The sequence below is a fragment of the Astatotilapia calliptera genome, chromosome 16, assembly GCF_964374335.1.
Source record: "Astatotilapia calliptera chromosome 16, fAstCal68.1, whole genome shotgun sequence".
NCBI classification, from domain to species: domain Eukaryota; kingdom Metazoa; phylum Chordata; class Actinopteri; order Cichliformes; family Cichlidae; genus Astatotilapia; species Astatotilapia calliptera.
Genome location: NC_137437.1, coordinates 30535382 through 30561739, shown reverse-complemented (window position 1 = coordinate 30561739; position 26358 = coordinate 30535382). Strand labels below are relative to the sequence as shown.

The 26358-nt window shown below is 42.1% G+C and overlaps 1 protein-coding gene across 5 annotated transcripts in view; it reads left to right on the top strand.

Annotated features, from left to right (window-relative positions):
* The window catches only part of LOC113008249 (collagen alpha-3(VI) chain), a 108185-nt gene that overhangs the window by 12062 nt on the left and 69765 nt on the right, over window positions 1-26358 (top strand). For all 5 annotated transcript variants that reach the window (XM_080290468.1, XM_080290467.1, XM_080290466.1 and 2 more), the window contains 3 exons: window positions 706-1299; window positions 2127-2750; window positions 2850-3437. In XM_080290468.1, coding sequence (XP_080146594.1) covers window positions 706-1299; window positions 2127-2750; window positions 2850-3437 — 1806 coding nt within the window. The remainder of the gene's footprint in view (window positions 1-705; window positions 1300-2126; window positions 2751-2849; window positions 3438-26358) is intronic.

Genomic DNA, 26358 nt, shown 5'->3' with positions numbered 1-26358 from the left:
ATTCTGGAAAAAAGAAAATCAAAATGATAATGTATTTTTCAATAAACAAATTTCTCAGTTTCAGTATCTGATAGGTTGTAATCATTGTAATTAAATGCAGAATTTAAGCTTTTAGCAGATAATCGAATTCCTTTTTAAATTACATTTTACAAAGAGTTACAGCTTTTTTTTTTTTTAGGTAACTAGGATGTATGTTGCTCAAAATGTGGTTTATTAGACAATATATATTTTTAACAATGGCATAAGATCATCTTAGTTAAATCAGTTAACAGAAAGAGCTTTGTGCATTTGTATTATTTATGCAGTTTAAATTGATTTTTAAAATCTGATAGTTTTAGCGTATTTAACTTATTTTCAAAGGAGCATGCACACTAGCTGTACTTTGTAAAAATATAAAAATATATGGGTTTCAGGAAATAAAATAAATCACTTTATCACTTGATCTATAGCTGTTACAACATTTCTAACATTTTGTAAATTGTAATTGATGTCTATTAGAAGGCATCTGAATTTGTCCTACTTTTTTCCATGTCAGTAATACTTTACCCTCATGCCAAATAATTTAATGCAAATACAAAATATACATTTATTAACAGAATATATTTTCAGAGTTTTGTCAGCCAAAAACTTAGTCTTATAGACCGATTATTATAGCATCTAATATTCCCTCCTAACTGTAATGTTCTTTGTTGTTTCTTTTTCCAGTTATTCAGTCAAAAACAGTTGGAAATCGAGACATCATTTTCCTTATTGACGGTACAATGGGAACAGCAAACATTAACAATGTGCGGAATTTCATCAGAGAGTTTGTGGAAAGCATGCCAATTGGTCCAGATCAAGTTCAATTGGGTATTGCACAGTTTTCTGCTTCCCCGAGAGTTGAGATGGATCTCAACACCCATGGGACCAAGGAGAAAATCATTTCTGCTTTGAGTACTATCAAACCAAGACCAGCACAGGTAGTCAACATCGGAGCAGCCTTGAACTTTGTCCGGGAAAGAATGTTGCAGCCAGAGAAGGGCAGCCGTATTCAGCAGGGTGTACCCCAGCTTGTAATGTTGTTAACCAGCAAAAGATCCAGTGACAGCGTGGAAGAACCTGCAAGTGCCCTGAGGGAACTAGGTGTATTGACCTTGGCTGCAGGCGCAAAGGCAGCTGATGAGCAGCAGCTGAAGCAGATTGCCATTAGTGACGATGCTGTGTTCTACGACAAGGATATACGACCACTGATTAGAACCAAGAAAGAGAAAATGATAAGTGCTCTTTCTACTTTAGCTGGAGGAGTACCCACCACAACAGGTAATGCTACATCTATATAGGTTGTTGAGCCCCTAAGTGCTTGAAATGAAGGCAACAGGACACCCTTTGGTTTGTGAAGAAATTTCGATCTCACCCAAGGGTCTTTTTCAGGTCAAAAACCTGTGGCGAGCCCGAGGTATTTAACCCATGGTGGGGTTATCCCCTTGGAATTGTTACTGATAGTCGTTAACCCACTCTACAATCATGTGAGCCACCGTGTCGATCAAAGAGTTGGTTCTTAATGTCACAGGGGAAAGTCCAGTCCAGTTTAAGAAATCAAAAACAAGTCTGGTTGCTTTCATTTCAAGTGGTCAGTAATGATTTGTCTTTCAGTGAAATTCAGGATAATTAGAAAGGGAAACCTAGGACTAAAATGAACTTTTGATAAATGTGATAGATAAGGAAAACTTTGAATAAATATGTGGAAAAACAACTAAAGCAAAAGTTTCCATTCAAAATTGAAAACTAGGACAATTCTGTGATTTGTGTGGAGTATAAACACAAGAGTCAGTTTCATGCCAGCTGAAAAATATAAATTGATCCTGAGTAAGTAGTTGTGTTAGTGACATTTTTAATGTTTAGTTGGCATTTTTTCCCCTACTTTGGTACTACGTCTTTGTGGTTTGAAATATTCTTCACTGTTATATTTGTAAATAATTGTTAAAAAAATACAAATTGAAGTAATAAATATTGGGCACTTTACATGTTAAATTCTTCATTTGCACAGAGAGAAATGTTGCAACAGTCAATGCGTCACTATTACTGAAAGCACATGTTCTTGGCATTACACAGAGAGTAATTAATACATTTTTTGTGCTTTTCTTCAGTGACGGAGGAAACCATAGTGGAGACTACAAAAATGGTCAGAGACATTGTCTTTCTTGTGGATGGCTCAAACTATGTTGGAAGCAGTAATTTGCCCTATGTGAGAGACTTTATGATCAATACGATCAACCAACTTGATGTAGGTCCTGACAGGGTCCAGGTTGGTCTCCTGCAGTTTGCTGACCGTCCAAAAATAGAATTTTACCTGAGCAACTACAGGACCAGGGAAGAGGTTGTAGAAAAAATCTCTCAACTCAGGCTGACCGGAGGCTCAGCTGTGAATACAGGAGCTGCCATGAATTATGCCCTGGACAACATGTTTCACTCATCAAGGGGGTCACGCAGAAGGCAAGGAGTCCAGCAGGTGTTGGTTCTGATCACAGGTGGTCCACCCCAAGATCAGGTTAAATCTGTGGCTGACAGGTTGGCTCTGGCTGGTGTTTTGACTTTCACCGTCAGTTCTGGACAAGCAGATGAGGCCCTACTCCAGAATGTTGCCTTTGTTCCAACTTTGGCTTTCCATGCAAGAAGCTTCTCTGGTTTACCAGGCCTTGCTGAACAAATCATGCCAGAGTTGGTAACAGTGGTTGGCGATACCGACGTGGCAGTATTCCAAGAGGAAACTGGTTAGTTTGGAATTTCTGTTTTCTTTGTCTAATAAAAATATGATCAACTGTATATCTGGCAAAACATAAATAAATGTGTATTGTATTTTTTTCCTTCAGTTGTTGGAGCTGAAAGAGATGTTGCTTTCCTCATTGATGGCACAGATCGAGTTCAAGCAGATTTTGCCTACATAAAGGATTTTATCATTAAAGTAATCGAACCACTTGACATTGGAGATGACAAGGTACGAGTTTCAGTGGTTCAACACAGTGAAAGGCCAACTCTAAGTTTTTACCTTAACACTTATAAAACCAAAGATGAAGTGATAAGAGCTGTCCAAGGACTCAGAGTGACTGGTGGACGTAGTTTAAACACAGGATCCGCTCTGAGATTCATGAAAGACACCATCCTGTCTGGCAGTTATGGTGGTCGTGCTGCACAAAATGTCCCTCAGTTTCTGATTGTTTTGACTGGAGGCCGATCTACGGATAATGTAAGGGAACCCGCTGGAGCACTGAAGACAGATGGAGTTGTACCGTTTGGTGTTGGTGTCAAGGACGCAGACCCAAAGCAGATTGAGGCCATCTCGCACAACCCTTCTTTTGCCTTCAACGTTAAGGAATTCAGTGAGCTCAGCACCATACCGCAAAGACTGAATAATTATGTGAGCCTACCAAGGGAAGAGTTAGAGGTCGTCCTACAGCAAGGTAAGATTATTTTTTTTCGGGTGTCCGGAACTCACAAAATCTGCAATTTTTGGTGCTTTATATCTCATCTAACTTATGTTAACCCCATTTTAATCTTAATTAGATTCTTATTGTTGTCTTAACACAAGATGATGCTGTAAAAATAAATATTGTGCTCCTAGTTGATGGCACTGATAACACTGGAAATGGATTGACAGACATTAAACACTTCATTAAAAACATAACAGAGAACCTTTATATCAGTGAGAACCAAGACAGACTGTCTGTGGTTCAGTTTGCAGATAACACTCAGGTCAGCTTTTATCTAAATTCTCACAAGACAAAGAATTACAATTTAAATGCGATAGACATTTTAAGGCACAAATGAGGGACATGCCATAATATTGGTGCAGCTCTACAGTTTGTGATGCATAGTGTCTTTACTTCCTCCATGGGTAGCAGAAGACTAAAAAGGAATCATCCAGATTTTAATTAAGTGGCAAACTGTCCACTGATAATGCAAGAAGCCCAGCTTTTCCTCTTAAAGAACATTACATTTTACATAACATTTTGGAGTGAGAGATGCCAAAATATCAGAGTTGGAAATGATTGCGCTCAAACCTAGTTTCACATATAAGGTTTCTGAATTACCCTCAGTCCAGTCACAACTTATTATTTCACTGAACAGACACAAAGACACTCAAGACAAAGCTGTCATGTCAGTGTATAAGCTAATATTATTTCATCAGGACAAGTTTTACTCCTTAGCACAGTTGCATTTTCTCATAAAACTAACATATCCCTAAACTCGAATGATTGATAAGATTTTATTTGGTGATTTTGGTAATTATTCACCCCATTATTTAAGCCATTTCTATTGTGTAAATTTCATGATTGTTCTCACTAAAAAGCCTATTCTAGCTGAAAAAGAAATAAATTTTGGTGTGTTTTTCGGTTTTATCTTTTCTTTCCAAGTGTCCATTTCACTTACTACTTTGAAGTCACTTGGAAGATCAGTCATTCAAATGTCTTATACATCTTTTTTGGTAAAAAGATGTTTTTCTTCCCACTTTTCAGAGCAATAGCTCACATCTTTACAGCTCAGTTTTTTCACTGAGCTTGACTTGCTCATGCTAATAAATATGCATGACTGTTAGAACATCTCAAATGCGTAATTCGCAAATCTTCTATCCATCCTTGTATCATCTAGTTGACACACGGAGGGACATAGTGTTTCTCCTTGATGGGTCAGATGACTCCAGAAATGGTCTCCCAGCTATTCGAGAGTTCGTCAGAAGAATGGTTGAAGAGTTGGACGTTGGCGAAGATAAGGTTCGAGTGGGCGTTATACTGTATAGTGATGATGCCTCAATTTACTTCAACCTAATAACTCACAGATCCAAAAAAGCTATTATCTATGCTGTAAGAAGTCTTCGACATAAAGGAGGGAAATCTCGCAATACTGGAGCTGCTTTACAGTTTGTGCAAGACCATGTTTTCACAACTTCATCTGGGAGTAGACACCTGGAGGGAGTTCCTCAGATTCTTTTTTTGCTCACTGGGGGAAAATCCAAAGATGATGTTTCCAGAGCTGCATTTGGACTAAAGCAAATCGGTGTTATGTCTTTTGCAATTGGAATGAAAAATGCTGGACAAGAGGAACTTCAAAAAATTGCCTTCTCCTCCAGATATGTTTTCAACTTGCCTTTCTTTGCTGAAATTTTGTCCATTCAGCCAGATTTAGTAGCATTTGTCCAGACAGAAATATCAGCTAAGCCTGCTACTGTTGTAGGTAAGAAACAAATGTAATATATAATTTAAATTTAAACTGACTCGCTGTTTCTGTTCTTGCTCATTTGGTCTTTCTTAATTTCAAATGTGATGAAACTGAATTATTTTCTGAAGAATGTCATTGATTCAGTTTCACATTTGTTAAATTCTCTTCACTGGCCAGACACATCTTACGTGTTACTTGCTTCTTGGTTGGCTGCCATCCTTTTTTTTTCTTGTACTCCAGAGAGCTTTTCTTTCTTTTCTTAAGCTCTCCCTTGAGCCAGTGATAATCACATCATTGACTGAAAATATGTTCTTTTGAACAAAAGAACTTGTTTGGCTTTAATCTATCTTTCATGCGTGAAAGATGAATATGCTACTTAGCTTGTAATTTCTCAATATCTTTCTTTGTTAGCCAGTTTTCCTACAAATTGTTGCATCTAACACATCGTTTAAAACAATAATTCTTTGAATTTCATTACCAGTTTTAGTATATTTGCCAACAACATAATGGCTAATTATTGCACTACAGTACATTTTGGCTTATGTTTATGTTTGACTGCTAAACGAGGTTTTCATATTCTTTCTCTGAATTAGAATCTCCTCAAAGAGACATAGTATTCCTTTTGGATGGATCGGATAATACACAAAGTGAGTTCCCAGCAATAAGGAGTTTTGTGGAACAAATGGTAGAAACACTCACAGTTGATGAGAACAGAGATCGTATTTCTGTGGTTCAGTATAGCGGAGATCCACAGACACATTTCAATTTGAACACCTACATGGCAAAACAAGATGTTCTCGGTGCAATCCAACGTTTGAACCACAAAGGAGGCATATCCCTCAACACTGGGGTAGCTCTTGACTATGTAAGAAAAAATGCTTTTGCCGAGTCCTCGGGTAGTCGGCATCAACAAGGTGTCCCTCAGATATTGATTCTGCTGAGCGATGGAAGATCTCAAGATGATGTTGCAAGTGCTGCTGCTGCTCTAAAACAGGAAAAAATTGTTCCAGTCTGTGTGGGTACCAGTAATGCAAACATACTTGAGCTCCAAATGATTGCACATGACCCTTCCTATGCCTTCTCCATAACTCAATTTGATGATATTGAGAGAATGAATGATCAACTTGTGTCACTTCTAAAAAGGGTTCCTCGGCAGCAGCCAAGACAAAAATCACAAAGTCCTTTAGGTAAGGCTTTTTATTGATGTTTTCATGGTCTATCTGTCTTATAATGCTTAACTCTAACTTAGCATCATCATTTCTGTCAAGATCCTGCAGGTCAAAATGAACCCATTCAACGTGATATTGTGTTTTTACTGGATTCCTCTGATAAAATGCAGAAAACCTTCAATGCTGTTCTTGGCTTTGTTGGAAGAATCATGGAGACACTCAGTGTGGACAAAAACAAAGATCGTGTTTCAGTAGTGCAGTACAGCAGAGAACCTTCTGTTGATTTTCTCCTAAATACATACAACACAAAGCAAGATGTTGCTGACAGTTTGCGAAGGTTGAGGCATAAAGGAGGTGAACCCCTCAATACTGGTGCAGCCCTGCAGTATGTCAAGGATAATGTTTTAACAGCTTCCTCTGGAAGTAGGCACCAGCAAGGTGTCCCCCAGATTTTGATTCTTTTAATTGGTGGACGTTCCAGTGATGATGTCAGAAATGCTGCTGAAAACTTGAATGAAATGGGTGTAACAACTTTTGTGGTTGGAATAGATCATGCAGACACCCTTGAGATTCAGTCTATTGCACAAAAATCAGACCGTGCTTTCCATGCAGCAGATATCAATAATCTATCAGATATTGAACAACTAATCATTTCTACCATGAAGGAGATTAAAAACCCTGCCATCAAACCACCATCGCACGGTAAGGTTGTAATGGTTAGCTCTTACACTGGGCGCGCGACTTAATGGATTGTCAGATTGTTGCAGACATGAAATCCCTTATTTTCGGTGAACGATAGATGATGAACTCCTTCACACTCAAATCTTTTGCTTGACAGAATCCTTTGCTTGATTAGTTGTAATTGAAGCACAAGCTGTGTATGCAGGATAAATGCATATTTACAAGAACAATTTTATTTTTCAATGTCATCATCAACCAGTTTGTTCAAATTCCTCTTGATTACAGATCCCAACGGAAGAGACATTGTTTTTTTGCTTGATGGTTCTGATGATTCTCAGCAAAAATTCCCAGATATTATTGACTTTGTAAAGAGGATAACAAAGCATCTAAACGTCGATATAAACAAAGATCGCATGGCTGTGGTCCAGTACAGTGACACTGCAGAGATTAATTTTAACTTGAGTCGTTATTCAACAAAGAATGATATTCTTAAAGCAGTAAATGGTCTGAAACACAAAGGGGGTTATCCTCACAACATTGGAGCTGCTCTCCAGTACTTGAAGGAACATGTATATACCCCTATGTCTGGTAGTAGACGTCAGGAGGGAATTCCACAGATACTCATACTACTGATTGGTGGACGATCTGCAGATGACATAAGAACCCCAGCCAGAATGATGAAGCAAATTGGTGCCATTTCAGTTGTAATTGGGACATCTGATGCTGACACTCTAGAGCTACAGACAATAGCTCATGAACCCAAGTACGCGCTCCCAGTTGCTGAATATGGACAACTTCCTAGTGTTCAGGAAGATGTGTTGGCATTGATAAGAGAGGCTTTGCACCATGTAGAACAAATTGCTCCCACAGCAGGTCTCGGTAAGAATCAATGTTTTCATTATCTAGTAAAGAAGAGAGTTTGGAGGATTTTCAGAAACCGTCATTGTCACATTCTGTTTACATTTTTTTTTTTTTTGCAGATTCTAAGAAAAATGATGTAGTGTTTCTCATTGATGGATCATATGACTCACTGAATGGTTTTGAAGAAATACGAAGCTTTATTGAAAAAACTGTGGAAAGTTTAAATTTGGGCAATGATAGAGACCAAGTGGCTGTTGTTCAGTACAGTCGTGATGCCACTGTTAATTTTTACTTGAATTCTTATTCTTCCAAGAATGATGTGCTCAATTCCATAAGAACAATGAGACATAAATTTGGAAGACCACTGAACATTGGAAAAGCACTGGAGTTTGTCAGAGACAACGTCTTTTCTGCTTCAGTTGGAGGCAGACGTGCAGACTTGGTCCCTCAGTATCTGTATGTTTTTAGTGGTGGAAGATCTGGAGATGATGTCAGAGGACCAGCACAATCACTCAAAGACAATGGCATCAAAACCTTTAGTATTGGAACGGAGAATGCTGATACTTTGGAAATGCAAACTATCTCCTATACACCAGCACATTATTTTTATGTCACAAACTATAATAATCTACAAAGCTTAGATCCATCAGTGGAAGCCATGTTGAGGGGCACTAAAGAAACAACTGAATTTTCAACTATTGGTAAGAGTAACAACAATTTATAATAGCTTCCTTCTGGACATGATTGCATATCATGATTATCGTTTAGGTTATATGTAAGAGGTAAATGTTGTAAAATATTTCATAACCCATTTCAGATACATCTGTGACAGCAGAAACAGGATTCCAGAGTGCTGATATTGTTTTTCTTCTTGATGGATCTGATGATATGCAACCAAGTGAACAACAAGCTTTGGAATTTGTCAGAGAGTTTGTCAAGCAAATAGAAATTGGGCCAAGAAAAGCACAAGTTGCTTTAATCCAGTACAGCACAGAGCCCACAACTGAGTTTCTTCTAAACAAATACTTAATGAAAGATGATATCATTAATCATTTGGACAACATGAAACTGAAAGGAGGGTCCACTGTGAACATTGGTGTAGCCCTTGATTATGTGAAAAATAATGTCTTCACTGCTTCATCTGGAAGCAGAGCACTGCATGCAGTCCCACAGATACTGATACTCTTCAGTGGAAGAAATTCAAATGATGAAATCTTAGGTCCATTAGAAAGGCTCCGAAATGTGGGAATTGTTCTTTTTGGCATTGGTGTGAATAATGCTGATAGGTTTGAGATGGAACAATTAGCTCCTACAGCAATGTATTTTATAAAGAATACTTCTGACTTTCCTCATGTGAGAGAGCAGTTGCTGTCTGTCATATCCTCTCTCAAAAGTACTATCACACCTCATGTGGGTAAGTGAAAATAACATTTGATGATATGAAGTTTGATTAAACAAATATCTCATTTAATATTATTTAAATACAAACCTTGTAAACCTCATGCTGAAGTGTCTTCAACAGTAATTTGATGACTGTTGAATTGGTTAGAAACAACATTTAGAAATTTACATGATTTTGAATTTTTTTAGGTTCAAGATCCAGCATAAAACGAAATATTGTATTTCTCATTGATGGATCTGATGATGTCAGGATGAGTTTCAGTGCCATACGTGAATTTGTTGCCAAAATGGTTGCGAGCTTTGACCTGGACCAAAGAAAAGATAAAGTTGCAGTTGTGCAGTATAGCAACAATGCTGAACTTAACTTTAATCTGGATACTTACAAAACAAAAGCTGATGTCCTAAAGCACATTACAAGTCTTAAACCCAAAGGTGGAAGGCCACAGTATATTGGGGCAGGACTGCAATTTGTGAAGGATAATGTCTTTGTTCCAAATGCTGGAAGTCGACAAGATGAAGGAGTCAAACAAATACTTATTGTATTGGCTGGTGGAAGATCAAGAGATTCTCCAAGAGGACCAGCAAGTATGCTTAAAACAGCAGGTGTCACTACATTTGCAATTGGATCAAGAATGTCCAATTCAGCTGAGATGGAAATGATTTCATCAAACCCAAATTTCAAATACTCAGTCCCAGACTTTGTAAATCTGCCTCGAATTCAGGAAAGTTTGAAGAGTCACTTTACTAAAATGGCAGTTGAAGGGGAAACAATGGGAGGTAAGAATTTAAATGAGTTGTCAAATTTAATACGTTAATTTTAATATGTAGTTTTTATTCAAGTGAATTAGAGGTGAGTAAAAATTAATCAGCAACTGTATTTCTAATTAAAGAAGAAAAAAGAAAACAATGAGTGTGAGTTGAATAAATGGCTTTATGTTGAAGAACATTTGACAGGCCAAGATAAACATGTTGAAAACTTTATATCCCTTAGTGGTCAGACAGCCAGCAGGAAGGGATGTGGTGTTTTTGCTGGATGGATCTGATGCTACTAGAAGTGGATTCCCAGCTATGAGAGACTTTGTCCAAAAACAAGTAGACACACTCAGTGTGGATGATGGCAAAGACCGTGTGTCGGTTGTTCAGTACAGCAGCGATCCAGCCGTGCAGTTCTATCTGAACACGTACACCACAAAAAGAGAGGTCCTTGACAGTGTCAGAGGTTTGAGGCACAAAGGCGGACGACCCCTCAACACTGGAGCAGCTCTCCGGTACTTGAGGGATAACGTCTTCACGGCCTCTGCCGGAAGCAGGCGGCCCTCAGGAGTTCCGCAGGTCCTAATATTGATCACTGGTGGAAGATCATTTGACAGTATTGATGAACCAGCCTCTGCTCTCAAACAGCTGGGTGTCTTGACCATTGCAATTGGAACCCGAGGCTCTGACCCCAGAGAACTTCAGACCATAACTGGCGAGCCCAGTTATGCTCTATCTGTGTCTGAGTTCACTGACCTTCCCAATGTTCAAGAACAGCTCTCTTCTGTAATGAGCACAGTGCCAATGAGGGTCACACCTTTGACCCCAACAGTAACTGGTAAGAACATGACCCATCTTCAAAGTCCAGTATCATTGTAGGAAACAGTGTGAAAAGAAATCATTTGGTTTTGCTGTGTTTAATCAGCCAGTGGATTGTTTTTCCTTTTTTTTTTGTTCTGTTTTCGTTTTTGTTTTTTGTTTTTTTTATAAAATAGTTGTGCTTGCGAAGAAAGAGTTCAATTTCAAGATGTTTCTCTTTAGATGCAAAATATTTGATTGACCAAGTTAAACATATGGTAAATCTCATGTCTCTTAGTGGTCAGACAGCCAGCAGGAAGGGATGTGGTGTTTTTGCTGGATGGATCTGATGCTACTAGAAGTGGATTCCCAGCTATGAGAGACTTTGTCCAAAAACAAGTAGACACACTCAGTGTGGATGATGGCAAAGACCGTGTGTCGGTTGTTCAGTACAGCAGCGATCCAGCCGTCCAGTTCTATCTGAACACGTACACCACAAAAAGAGAGGTCCTTGACAGTGTCAGAGGTTTGAGGCACAAAGGCGGACGACCCCTCAACACTGGAGCAGCTCTCCGGTACTTGAGGGATAACGTCTTCACGGCCTCTGCCGGAAGCAGGCGGCCATCAGGAGTTCCGCAGGTCCTAATATTGATCACTGGTGGAAGATCATTTGACAGTATTGATGAACCAGCCTCTGCTCTCAAACAGCTGGGTGTCTTGACCATTGCAATTGGAACCCGAGGCTCTGACCCCAGAGAACTTCAGACCATAACTGGCGAGCCCAGTTATGCTCTATCTGTGTCTGAACTTACTGACCTACCCAAAGTGCAACAGCAACTTGAGTCCTCTGTGGAAGCTGCAGTTTTTGAAGTCACCCCAGAATTACCAACCGTAATTGGTACGTTGTCAGACACATCCTGTTGCTTGCTCCAAAAGTTATTAATTTTAGCTACAGTGAGGAAAAGCAAATAAATGAATGTGATGTGTGTATAGGTTTTTTGTGCATTTCAAACCAGTTGGTAGCATGCTGTGGTCTTTCTAAAACAGAAGTAGGCCAGGCTAGTGTTGTTAAAATATTAGTGTGCCAGTGAAAGATAATCTCACAAGCTTTGTGAAAGGTTTTCATTTTTTTGTCCTACTGTCTTTTCTCAGCTTCACGTGACAGAAAAGATATTGTATTCCTTCTGGATGGTTCTGATGGCACAAGGAATGGCTTTCCTGCCATGCGTGATTTTGTAGAGAGAATGGTGGAGAAAATCAATGTGGGAGAAAACAAAGACCATGTCTCTGTGGTCCAGTACAGCAGAGAACCAGAGGTCCATTTCTATCTGAACACATATACCACAAGGGAGGATGTGGTGGACTCGGTCAGAGGGCTTAGAAACAGAGGAGGAAGACCCCTAAACACTGGGGCAGCTCTCCAATACGTCAGAGACAACGTCTTTACAAACTCCTCTGGAAGTAGACGCCTGCAGGGTGTCCCACAGATATTGATCTTACTAACTGGGGGAAGGTCTTTTGACAATGTAGATAGCCCAGCCTCAGCTCTCAAACAGCAGGGCATTTATGTGATTGGCATTGGAACTAGGACCTCAGATGCTAGAGAGCTGCAGAAAATATCATATGAGCCCAGTTATGCTCTGTCAGTGTCCGAGTTCACTGACCTTCCCAGTGTCCAAGAACAGCTCTCTTCTGTAATGAGCAAAGTGATAGTGAGGGCCACGCCCATGACACCAACAGTGACCGGTAAGAACGTGACTCCTTTGTAATCTCCAGTATCATGGTAGGAAACAGTGTGAAAAGAAACCAAATGTGATTTGCTGTGTTCAGTTAGCTAGTGGATTGTCTTTTTTTTTTTTTAAATAGTTGTGCTTGCGAAGAAAGAGTTCAATTTCAAGATGTTTCTCTTTAGATGCAAAATATTTGATTGACCAAGTTAAACATATGGTAAATCTCATGTCTCTTAGTGGTCAGACAGCCAGCAGGAAGGGATGTGGTGTTTTTGTTGGATGGATCTGATGCTACTAGAAGTGGATTCCCAGCTATGAGAGACTTTGTCCAAAAACAAGTAGACACACTCAGTGTGGATGATGGCAAAGACCGTGTGTCGGTTGTTCAGTACAGCAGCGATCCAGCCGTCCAGTTCTATCTGAACACGTACACCACAAAAAGAGAGGTCCTTGACAGTGTCAGAGGTTTGAGGCACAAAGGCGGACGACCCCTCAACACTGGAGCAGCTCTCCGGTACTTGAGGGATAACGTCTTCACGGCCTCTGCCGGAAGCAGGCGGCCATCAGGAGTTCCGCAGGTCCTAATCTTGATCACTGGTGGAAGATCATTTGACAGTATTGATGAACCAGCCTCTGCTCTCAAACAGCTGGGTGTCTTGACCATTGCAATTGGAACCCGAGGCTCTGACCCCAGAGAACTTCAGACCATAACTGGCGAGCCCAGTCATGCTGTATCTGTGTCTGAGTTCACTGACCTTCCCAATGTTCAAGAACAGCTCTCTTCTGTAATGAGCACAGTGCCAATGAGGGTCACACCTTTGACCCCAACAGTAACTGGTAAGAACATGACCCATCTTCAAAGTCCAGTATCATTGTAGGAAACAGTGTGAAAAGAAATCATTTGGTTTTGCTGTGTTTAATCAGCCAGTGGATTGTTTTTCCTTTTTTTTTGTTCTGTTTTCGTTTTTGTTTTTTGTTTTTTTTTATAAAATAGTTGTGGTTGTAAAGAAAGAGTTCACTTTTACCATGGTGCTTTTTAGCTGCAAAATATTTGATTGACCAAGTTAAACATATGGTAAATCTCATGTCTCTTAGTGGTCAGACAGCCAGCAGGAAGGGATGTGGTGTTTTTGCTGGATGGATCTGATGCTACTAGAAGTGGATTCCCAGCTATGAGAGACTTTGTCCAAAAACAAGTAGACACACTCAGTGTGGATGATGGCAAAGACCGTGTGTCGGTTGTTCAGTACAGCAGCGATCCAGCCGTCCAGTTCTATCTGAACACGTACACCACAAAAAGAGAGGTCCTTGACAGTGTCAGAGGTTTGAGGCACAAAGGTGGACGACCCCTCAACACTGGAGCAGCTCTCCGGTACTTGAGGGATAACGTCTTCACGGCCTCTGCCGGAAGCAGGCGGCCATCAGGAGTTCCGCAGGTCCTAATATTGATCACTGGTGGAAGATCATTTGACAGTATTGATGAACCAGCCTCTGCTCTCAAACAGCTGGGTGTCTTGACCATTGCAATTGGAACCCGAGGCTCTGACCCCAGAGAACTTCAGACCATAACTGGCGAGCCCAGTCATGCTGTATCTGTGTCTGAGTTCACTGACCTTCCCAATGTTCAAGAACAGCTCTCTTCTGTAATGAGCACAGTGCCAATGAGGGTCACACCTTTGACCCCAACAGTAACTGGTAAGAACATGACCCATCTTCAAAGTCCAGTATCATTGTAGGAAACAGTGTGAAAAGAAATCATTTGGTTTTGCTGTGTTTAATCAGCCAGTGGATTGTTTTTCCTTTTTTTTTTGTTCTGTTTTCGTTTTTGTTTTTTGTTTTTTTTATAAAATAGTTGTGGTTGTAAAGAAAGAGTTCACTTTTACCATGGTGCTTTTTAGCTGCAAAATATTTGATTGACCAAGTTAAACATATGGTAAATCTCATGTCTCTTAGTGGTCAGACAGCCAGCAGGAAGGGATGTGGTGTTTTTGCTGGATGGATCTGATGCTACTAGAAGTGGATTCCCAGCTATGAGAGACTTTGTCCAAAAACAAGTAGACACACTCAGTGTGGATGATGGCAAAGACCGTGTGTCGGTTGTTCAGTACAGCAGCGATCCAGCCGTCCAGTTCTATCTGAACACGTACACCACAAAAAGAGAGGTCCTTGACAGTGTCAGAGGTTTGAGGCACAAAGGCGGACGACCCCTCAACACTGGAGCAGCTCTCCGGTACTTGAGGGATAACGTCTTCACGGCCTCTGCCGGAAGCAGGCGGCCATCAGGAGTTCCGCAGGTCCTAATATTGATCACTGGTGGAAGATCATTTGACAGTATTGATGAACCAGCCTCTGCTCTCAAACAGCTGGGTGTCTTGACCATTGCAATTGGAACCCGAGGCTCTGACCCCAGAGAACTTCAGACCATAACTGGCGAGCCCAGTCATGCTGTATCTGTGTCTGAGTTCACTGACCTTCCCAATGTTCAAGAACAGCTCTCTTCTGTAATGAGCACAGTGCCAATGAGGGTCACACCTTTGACCCCAACAGTAACTGGTAAGAACATGACCCATCTTCAAAGTCCAGTACCATTGTAGGAAACAGTGTGAAAAGAAATCATTTGGTTTTGCTGTGTTTAATCAGCCAGTGGATTGTTTTTCCTTTTTTTTTTGTTCTGTTTTCGTTTTTGTTTTTTGTTTTTTTTATAAAATAGTTGTGGTTGTAAAGAAAGAGTTCACTTTTACCATGGTGCTTTTTAGCTGCAAAATATTTGATTGACCAAGTTAAACATATGGTAAATCTCATGTCTCTTAGTGGTCAGACAGCCAGCAGGAAGGGATGTGGTGTTTTTGCTGGATGGATCTGATGCTACTAGAAGTGGATTCCCAGCTATGAGAGACTTTGTCCAAAAACAAGTAGACACACTCAGTGTGGATGATGGCAAAGACCATGTGTCGGTTGTTCAGTACAGCAGCGATCCAGCCGTCCAGTTCTATCTGAACACGTACACCACAAAAAGAGAGGTCCTTGACAGTGTCAGAGGTTTGAGGCACAAAGGCGGACGACCCCTCAACACTGGAGCAGCTCTCCGGTACTTGAGGGATAACGTCTTCACGGCCTCTGCCGGAAGCAGGCGGCCCTCAGGAGTTCCGCAGGTCCTAATATTGATCACTGGTGGAAGATCATTTGACAGTATTGATGAACCAGCCTCTGCTCTCAAACAGCTGGGTGTCTTGACCATTGCAATTGGAACCCGAGGCTCTGACCCCAGAGAACTTCAGACCATAACTGGCGAGCCCAGTTATGCTCTATCTGTGTCTGAACTTACTGACCTACCCAAAGTGCAACAGCAACTTGAGTCCTCTGTGGAAGCTGCAGTTTTTGAAGTCACCCCAGAATTACCAACCGTAATTGGTACGTTGTCAGACACATCCTGTTGCTTGCTCCAAAAGTTATTAATTTTAGCTACAGTGAGGAAAAGCAAATAAATGAATGTGATGTGTGTATAGGTTTTTTGTGCATTTCAAAGCAGTTGGTAGCATGCTGTGGTCTTTCTAAAACAGAAGTAGGCCAGGCTAGTGTTGTTAAAATATTAGTGTGCCAGTGAAAGATAATCTCACAAGCTTTGTGAAAGGTTTTCATTTTTTTGTCCTACTGTCTTTTCTCAGCTTCACGTGACAGAAAAGATATTGTATTCCTTCTGGATGGTTCTGATGGCACAAGGAATGGCTTTCCTGCCATGCGTGATTTTGTAGAGAGAATGGTGGAGAAAATCAATGTGGGAGAAAACAAAGACCATGTCTCTGTGGTCCAGTACAGCAGAGAACCAGAGGTCCATTTCTATCTGAACACATATACCACAAGGGAGGATGTGGTGGACTCGGTCAGAGGGCTTAGACACAGAGGAGGAAGACCCCTAAACACTGGGGCAGCTCTCCAATACGTCAGAGACAACGTCTTTACAAACTCCTCTGGAAGTAGACGCCTGCAGGGTGTCCCACAGATATTGATCTTACTAACTGGGGGAAGGTCTTTTGACAATGTAGATAGCCCAGCCTCAGCTCTCAAACAGCAGGGCATTTATGTGATTGGCATTGGAACTAGGACCTCAGATGCTAGAGAGCTGCAGAAAATATCATATGAGCCCAGTTATGCTCTGTCAGTGTCCGAGTTCACTGACCTTCCCAGTGTCCAAGAACAGCTCTCTTCTGTAATGAGCAAAGTGATAGTGAGGGCCACGCCCATGACACCAACAGTGACCGGTAAGAACGTGACTCCTTTGTAATCTCCAGTATCATGGTAGGAAACAGTGTGAAAAGAAACCAAAAGTGATTTGCTGTGTTCAGTTAGCTAGTGGATTGTGTTTTTTTTTAAAAAAAGTTGTGCTTGCGAAGAAAGAGTTCAATTTCAAGATGTTTCTCTTTAGCTGCAAAATATTTGATTGACCAAGTTAAACATATGGTAAATCTCATGTCTCTTAGTGGTCAGACAGCCAGCAGGAAGGGATGTGGTGTTTTTGCTGGATGGATCTGATGCTACTAGAAGTGGATTCCCAGCTATGAGAGACTTTGTCCAAAAACAAGTAGACACACTCAGTGTGGATGATGGCAAAGACCGTGTGTCGGTTGTTCAGTACAGCAGCGATCCAGCCGTCCAGTTCTATCTGAACACGTACACCACAAAAAGAGAGGTCCTTGACAGTGTCAGAGGTTTGAGGCACAAAGGCGGACGACCCCTCAACACTGGAGCAGCTCTCCGGTACTTGAGGGATAACGTCTTCACGGCCTCTGCCGGAAGCAGGCGGCCATCAGGAGTTCCGCAGGTCCTAATATTGATCACTGGTGGAAGATCATTTGACAGTATTGATGAACCAGCCTCTGCTCTCAAACAGCTGGGTGTCTTGACCATTGCAATTGGAACCCGAGGCTCTGACCCCAGAGAACTTCAGACCATAACTGGCGAGCCCAGTCATGCTGTATCTGTGTCTGAGTTCACTGACCTTCCCAATGTTCAAGAACAGCTCTCTTCTGTAATGAGCACAGTGCCAATGAGGGTCACACCTTTGACCCCAACAGTAACTGGTAAGAACATGACCCATCTTCAAAGTCCAGTATCATTGTAGGAAACAGTGTGAAAAGAAATCATTTGGTTTTGCTGTGTTTAATCAGCCAGTGGATTGTTTTTCCTTTTTTTTTTTGTTCTGTTTTCGTTTTTGTTTTTTGTTTTTTTTATAAAATAGTTGTGGTTGTAAAGAAAGAGGTCACTTTTACCATGGTGCTTTTTAGCTGCAAAATATTTGATTGACCAAGTTAAACATATGGTAAATCTCATGTCTCTTAGTGGTCAGACAGCCAGCAGGAAGGGATGTGGTGTTTTTGCTGGATGGATCTGATGCTACTAGAAGTGGATTCCCAGCTATGAGAGACTTTGTCCAAAAACAAGTAGACACACTCAGTGTGGATGATGGCAAAGACCGTGTGTCGGTTGTTCAGTACAGCAGCGATCCAGCCGTCCAGTTCTATCTGAACACGTACACCACAAAAAGAGAGGTCCTTGACAGTGTCAGAGGTTTGAGGCACAAAGGCGGACGACCCCTCAACACTGGAGCAGCTCTCCGGTACTTGAGGGATAACGTCTTCACGGCCTCTGCCGGAAGCAGGCGGCCCTCAGGAGTTCCGCAGGTCCTAATATTGATCACTGGTGGAAGATCATTTGACAGTATTGATGAACCAGCCTCTGCTCTCAAACAGCTGGGTGTCTTGACCATTGCAATTGGAACCCGAGGCTCTGACCCCAGAGAACTTCAGACCATAACTGGCGAGCCCAGTTATGCTCTATCTGTGTCTGAACTTACTGACCTACCCAAAGTGCAACAGCAACTTGAGTCCTCTGTGGAAGCTGCAGTTTTTGAAGTCACCCCAGAATTACCAACCGTAATTGGTACGTTGTCAGACACATCCTGTTGCTTGCTCCAAAAGTTATTAATTTTAGCTACAGTGAGGAAAAGCAAATAAATGAATGTGATGTGTGTATAGGTTTTTTGTGCATTTCAAACCAGTTGGTAGCATGCTGTGGTCTTTCTAAAACAGAAGTAGGCCAGGCTAGTGTTGTTAAAATATTAGTGTGCCAGTGAAAGATAATCTCACAAGCTTTGTGAAAGGTTTTCATTTTTTTGTCCTACTGTCTTTTCTCAGCTTCACGTGACAGAAAAGATATTGTATTCCTTCTGGATGGTTCTGATGGCACAAGGAATGGCTTTCCTGCCATGCGTGATTTTGTAGAGAGAATGGTGGAGAAAATCAATGTGGGAGAAAACAAAGACCATGTCTCTGTGGTCCAGTACAGCAGAGAACCAGAGGTCCATTTCTATCTGAACACATATACCACAAGGGAGGATGTGGTGGACTCGGTCAGAGGGCTTAGACACAGAGGAGGAAGACCCCTAAACACTGGGGCAGCTCTCCAATACGTCAGAGACAACGTCTTTACAAACTCCTCTGGAAGTAGACGCCTGCAGGGTGTCCCACAGATATTGATCTTACTAACTGGGGGAAGGTCTTTTGACAATGTAGATAGCCCAGCCTCAGCTCTCAAACAGCAGGGCATTTATGTGATTGGCATTGGAACTAGGACCTCAGATGCTAGAGAGCTGCAGAAAATATCATATGAGCCCAGTTATGCTCTGTCAGTGTCCGAGTTCACTGACCTTCCCAGTGTCCAAGAACAGCTCTCTTCTGTAATGAGCAAAGTGATAGTGAGGGCCACGCCCATGACACCAACAGTGACCGGTAAGAACGTGACTCCTTTGTAATCTCCAGTATCATGGTAGGAAACAGTGTGAAAAGAAACCAAAAGTGATTTGCTGTGTTCAGTTAGCTAGTGGATTGTGTTTTTTTTTAAAAAAAGTTGTGCTTGCGAAGAAAGAGTTCAATTTCAAGATGTTTCTCTTTAGCTGCAAAATATTTGATTGACCAAGTTAAACATATGGTAAATCTCATGTCTCTTAGTGGTCAGACAGCCAGCAGGAAGGGATGTGGTGTTTTTGCTGGATGGATCTGATGCTACTAGAAGTGGATTCCCAGCTATGAGAGACTTTGTCCAAAAACAAGTAGACACACTCAGTGTGGATGATGGCAAAGACCGTGTGTCGGTTGTTCAGTACAGCAGCGATCCAGCCGTCCAGTTCTATCTGAACACGTACACCACAAAAAGAGAGGTCCTTGACAGTGTCAGAGGTTTGAGGCACAAAGGCGGACGACCCCTCAACACTGGAGCAGCTCTCCGGTACTTGAGGGATAACGTCTTCACGGCCTCTGCCGGAAGCAGGCGGCCATCAGGAGTTCCGCAGGTCCTAATATTGATCACTGGTGGAAGATCATTTGACAGTATTGATGAACCAGCCTCTGCTCTCAAACAGCTGGGTGTCTTGACCATTGCAATTGGAACCCGAGGCTCTGACCCCAGAGAACTTCAGACCATAACTGGCGAGCCCAGTCATGCTGTATCTGTGTCTGAGTTCACTGACCTTCCCAATGTTCAAGAACAGCTCTCTTCTGTAATGAGCACAGTGCCAATGAGGGTCACACCTTTGACCCCAACAGTAACTGGTAAGAACATGACCCATCTTCAAAGTCCAGTATCATTGTAGGAAACAGTGTGAAAAGAAATCATTTGGTTTTGCTGTGTTTAATCAGCCAGTGGATTGTTTTTCCTTTTTTTTTTTGTTCTGTTTTCGTTTTTGTTTTTTGTTTTTTTTATAAAATAGTTGTGGTTGTAAAGAAAGAGGTCACTTTTACCATGGTGCTTTTTAGCTGCAAAATATTTGATTGACCAAGTTAAACATATGGTAAATCTCATGTCTCTTAGTGGTCAGACAGCCAGCAGGAAGGGATGTGGTGTTTTTGCTGGATGGATCTGATGCTACTAGAAGTGGATTCCCAGCTATGAGAGACTTTGTCCAAAAACAAGTAGACACACTCAGTGTGGATGATGGCAAAGACCGTGTGTCGGTTGTTCAGTACAGCAGCGATCCAGCCGTCCAGTTCTATCTGAACACGTACACCACAAAAAGAGAGGTCCTTGACAGTGTCAGAGGTTTGAGGCACAAAGGCGGACGACCCCTCAACACTGGAGCAGCTCTCCGGTACTTGAGGGATAACGTCTTCACGGCCTCTGCCGGAAGCAGGCGGCCATCAGGAGTTCCGCAGGTCCTAATATTGATCACTGGTGGAAGATCATTTGACAGTATTGATGAACCAGCCTCTGCTCTCAAACAGCTGGGTGTCTTGACCATTGCAATTGGAACCCGAGGCTCTGACCCCAGAGAACTTCAGACCATAACTGGCGAGCCCAGTTATGCTCTATCTGTGTCTGAACTTACTGACCTACCCAAAGTGCAACAGCAACTTGAGTCCTCTGTGGAAGCTGCAGTTTTTGAAGTCACCCCAGAATTACCAACCGTAATTGGTACGTTGTCAGACACATCCTGTTGCTTGCACCAAAAGTTATTAATTTTAGCTACAGTGAGGAAAAGCAAATAAATGAATGTGATGTGTGTATAGGTTTTTTGTGCATTTCAAACCAGTTGGTAGCATGCTGTGGTCTTTCTAAAACAGAAGTAGGCCAGGCTAGTGTTGTTAAAATATTAGTGTGCCAGTGAAAGATAATCTCACAAGCTTTGTGAAAGGTTTTCATTTTTTTGTCCTACTGTCTTTTCTCAGCTTCACGTGACAGAAAAGATATTGTATTCCTTCTGGATGGTTCTGATGGCACAAGGAATGGCTTTCCTGCCATGCGTGATTTTGTAGAGAGAATGGTGGAGAAAATCAATGTGGGAGAAAACAAAGACCATGTCTCTGTGGTCCAGTACAGCAGAGAACCAGAGGTCCATTTCTATCTGAACACATATACCACAAGGGAGGATGTGGTGGACTCGGTCAGAGGGCTTAGACACAGAGGAGGAAGACCCCTAAACACTGGGGCAGCTCTCCAATACGTCAGAGACAACGTCTTTACAAACTCCTCTGGAAGTAGACGCCTGCAGGGTGTCCCACAGATATTGATCTTACTAACTGGGGGAAGGTCTTTTGACAATGTAGATAACCCAGCCTCAGCTCTCAAACAGCAGGGCATTTATGTGATTGGCATTGGAACTAGGACCTCAGATGCTAGAGAGCTGCAGAAAATATCATATGAGCCCAGTTATGCTCTGTCAGTGTCTGAGTTCACTGACCTTCCCAGTGTCCAAGAACAGCTCTCTTCTGTAATGAGCAAAGTGATAGTGAGGGCCACGCCCATGACACCAACAGTGACCGGTAAGAACGTGACTCCTTTGTAATCTCCAGTATCATGGTAGGAAACAGTGTGAAAAGAAACCAAATGTGATTTGCTGTGTTCAGTTAGCTAGTGGATTGTGTTTTTTTTTTAAAAAAGTTGTGCTTGCGAAGAAAGAGTTCAATTTCAAGATGTTTCTCTTTAGCTGCAAAATATTTGATTGACCAAGTTAAACATATGGTAAATCTCATGTCTCTTAGTGGTCAGACAGCCAGCAGGAAGGGATGTGGTGTTTTTGCTGGATGGATCTGATGCTACTAGAAGTGGATTCCCAGCTATGAGAGACTTTGTCCAAAAACAAGTAGACACACTCAGTGTGGATGATGGCAAAGACCGTGTGTCGGTTGTTCAGTACAGCAGCGATCCAGCCGTCCAGTTCTATCTGAACACGTACACCACAAAAAGAGAGGTCCTTGACAGTGTCAGAGGATTGAGGCACAAAGGCGGACGACCCCTCAACACTGGAGCAGCTCTCCGGTACTTGAGGGATAACGTCTTCACGGCCTCTGCCGGAAGCAGGCGGCCATCAGGAGTTCCGCAGGTCCTAATATTGATCACTGGTGGAAGATCATTTGACAGTATTGATGAACCAGCCTCTGCTCTCAAACAGCTGGGTGTCTTGACCATTGCAATTGGAACCCGAGGCTCTGACCCCAGAGAACTTCAGACCATAACTGGCGAGCCCAGTCATGCTGTATCTGTGTCTGAGTTCACTGACCTTCCCAATGTTCAAGAACAGGTCTCTTCTGTAATGAGCACAGTGCCAATGAGGGTCACACCTTTGACCCCAACAGTAACTGGTAAGAACATGACCCATCTTCAAAGTCCAGTATCATTGTAGGAAACAGTGTGAAAAGAAATCATTTGGTTTTGCTGTGTTTAATCAGCCAGTGGATTGTTTTTCCTTTTTTTTTTGTTCTGTTTTCGTTTTTGTTTTTTGTTTTTTTTTATAAAATAGTTGTGGTTGTAAAGAAAGAGTTCAATTTCAAGATGTTTCTCTTTAGCTGCAAAATATTTGATTGACCAAGTTAAACATATGGTAAATCTCATGTCTCTTAGTGGTCAGACAGCCAGCAGGAAGGGATGTGGTGTTTTTGATGGATGGATCTGATGCTACTAGAAGTGGATTCCCAGCTATGAGAGACTTTGTCCAAAAACAAGTAGACACACTCAGTGTGGATGATGGCAAAGACCGTGTGTCGGTTGTTCAGTACAGCAGCGATCCAGCCGTCCAGTTCTATCTGAACACGTACACCACAAAAAGAGAGGTCCTTGACAGTGTCAGAGGTTTGAGGCACAAAGGCGGACGACCCCTCAACACTGGAGCAGCTCTCCGGTACTTGAGGGATAACGTCTTCACGGCCTCTGCCGGAAGCAGGCGGCCCTCAGGAGTTCCGCAGGTCCTAATATTGATCACTGGTGGAAGATCATTTGACAGTATTGATGAACCAGCCTCTGCTCTCAAACAGCTGGGTGTCTTGACCATTGCAATTGGAACCCGAGGCTCTGACCCCAGAGAACTTCAGACCATAACTGGCGAGCCCAGTTATGCTCTATCTGTGTCTGAACTTACTGACCTACCCAAAGTGCAACAGCAACTTGAGTCCTCTGTGGAAGCTGCAGTTTTTGAAGTCACCCCAGAATTACCAACCGTAATTGGTACGTTGTCAGACACATCCTGTTGCTTGCTCCAAAAGTTATTAATTTTAGCTACAGTGAGGAAAAGCAAATAAATGAATGTGATGTGTGTATAGGTTTTTTGTGCATTTCAAACCAGTTAGTAGCATGCTGTGGTCTTTCTAAAACAGAAGTAGGCCAGGCTAGTGTTGTTAAAATATTAGTGTGCCAGTGAAAGATAATCTCACAAGCTTTGTGAAAGGTTTTCATTTTTTTGTCCTACTGTCTTTTCTCAGCTTCACGTGACAGAAAAGATATTGTATTCCTTCTGGATGGTTCTGATGGCACAAGGAATGGCTTTCCTGCCATGCGTGATTTTGTAGAGAGAATGGTGGAGAAAATCAATGTGGGAGAAAACAAAGACCATGTCTCTGTGGTCCAGTACAGCAGAGAACCAGAGGTCCATTTCTATCTGAACACATATACCACAAGGGAGGATGTGGTGGACTCGGTCAGAGGGCTTAGACACAGAGGAGGAAGACCCCTAAACACTGGGGCAGCTCTCCAATACGTCAGAGACAACGTCTTTACAAACTCCTCTGGAAGTAGACGCCTGCAGGGTGTCCCACAGATATTGATCTTACTAACTGGGGGAAGGTCTTTTGACAATGTAGATAGCCCAGCCTCAGCTCTCAAACAGCAGGGCATTTATGTGATTGGCATTGGAACTAGGACCTCAGATGCTAGAGAGCTGCAGAAAATATCATATGAGCCCAGTTATGCTCTGTCAGTGTCCGAGTTCACTGACCTTCCCAGTGTCCAAGAACAGCTCTCTTCTGTAATGAGCAAAGTGATAGTGAGGGCCACGCCCATGACACCAACAGTGACCGGTAAGAACGTGACTCTTTTGTAATCTCCAGTATCATGGTAGGAAACAGTGTGAAAAGAAACCAAATGTGATTTGCTGTGTTCAGTTAGCTAGTGGATTGTCTTTTTTTTTTTTTTTTAAATAGTTGTGCTTGCGAAGAAAGAGTTCAATTTCAAGATGTTTCTCTTTAGCTGCAAAATATTTGATTGACCAAGTTAAACATATGGTAAATCTCATGTCTCTTAGTGGTCAGACAGCCAGCAGGAAGGGATGTGGTGTTTTTGCTGGATGGATCTGATGCTACTAGAAGTGGATTCCCAGCTATAAGAGACTTTGTCCAAAAACAAGTAGACACACTCAGTGTGGATGATGGCAAAGACCGTGTGTCGGTTGTTCAGTACAGCAGCGATCCAGCCGTCCAGTTCTATCTGAACACGTACACCACAAAAAGAGAGGTCCTTGACAGTGTCAGAGGTTTGAGGCACAAAGGCGGACGACCCCTCAACACTGGAGCAGCTCTCCGGTACTTGAGGGATAACGTCTTCACGGCCTCTGCCGGAAGCAGGCGGCCATCAGGAGTTCCGCAGGTCCTAATATTGATCACTGGTGGAAGATCATTTGACAGTATTGATGAACCAGCCTCTGCTCTCAAACAGCTGGGTGTCTTGACCATTGCAATTGGAACCCGAGGCTCTGACCCCAGAGAACTTCAGACCATAACTGGCGAGCCCAGTCATGCTGTATCTGTGTCTGAGTTCACTGACCTTCCCAATGTTCAAGAACAGCTCTCTTCTGTAATGAGCACAGTGCCAATGAGGGTCACACCTTTGACCCCAACAGTAACTGGTAAGAACATGACCCATCTTCAAAGTCCAGTATCATTGTAGGAAACAGTGTGAAAAGAAATCATTTGGTTTTGCTGTGTTTAATCAGCCAGTGGATTGTTTTTCCTTTTTTTTTGTTCTGTTTTCGTTTTTGTTTTTTTTATAAAATAGTTGTGGTTGTAAAGAAAGAGTTCACTTTTACCATGGTGCTTTTTAGCTGCAAAATATTTGATTGACCAAGTTAAACATATGGTAAATCTCATGTCTCTTAGTGGTCAGACAGCCAGCAGGAAGGGATGTGGTGTTTTTGCTGGATGGATCTGATGCTACTAGAAGTGGATTCCCAGCTATAAGAGACTTTGTCCAAAAACAAGTAGACACACTCAGTGTGGATGATGGCAAAGACCGTGTGTCGGTTGTTCAGTTCAGCAGCGATCCAGCCGTCCAGTTCTATCTGAACACGTACACCACAAAAAGAGAGGTCCTTGACAGTGTCAGAGGTTTGAGGCACAAAGGCGGACGACCCCTCAACACTGGAGCAGCTCTCCGGTACTTGAGGGATAACGTCTTCACGGCCTCTGCCGGAAGCAGGCGGCCATCAGGAGTTCCGCAGGTCCTAATATTGATCACTGGTGGAAGATCATTTGACAGTATTGATGAACCAGCCTCTGCTCTCAAACAGCTGGGTGTCTTGACCATTGCAATTGGAACCCGAGGCTCTGACCCCAGAGAACTTCAGACCATAACTGGCGAGCCCAGTCATGCTGTATCTGTGTCTGAGTTCACTGACCTTCCCAATGTTCAAGAACAGCTCTCTTCTGTAATGAGCACAGTGCCAATGAGGGTCACACCTTTGACCCCAACAGTAACTGGTAAGAACATGACCCATCTTCAAAGTCCAGTATCATTGTAGGAAACAGTGTGAAAAGAAATCATTTGGTTTTGCTGTGTTTAATCAGCCAGTGGATTGTTTTTCCTTTTTTTTTTGTTCTGTTTTCGTTTTTGTTTTTTGTTTTTTTTATAAAATAGTTGTGGTTGTAAAGAAAGAGTTCACTTTTACCATGGTGCTTTTTAGCTGCAAAATATTTGATTGACCAAGTTAAACATATGGTAAATCTCATGTCTCTTAGTGG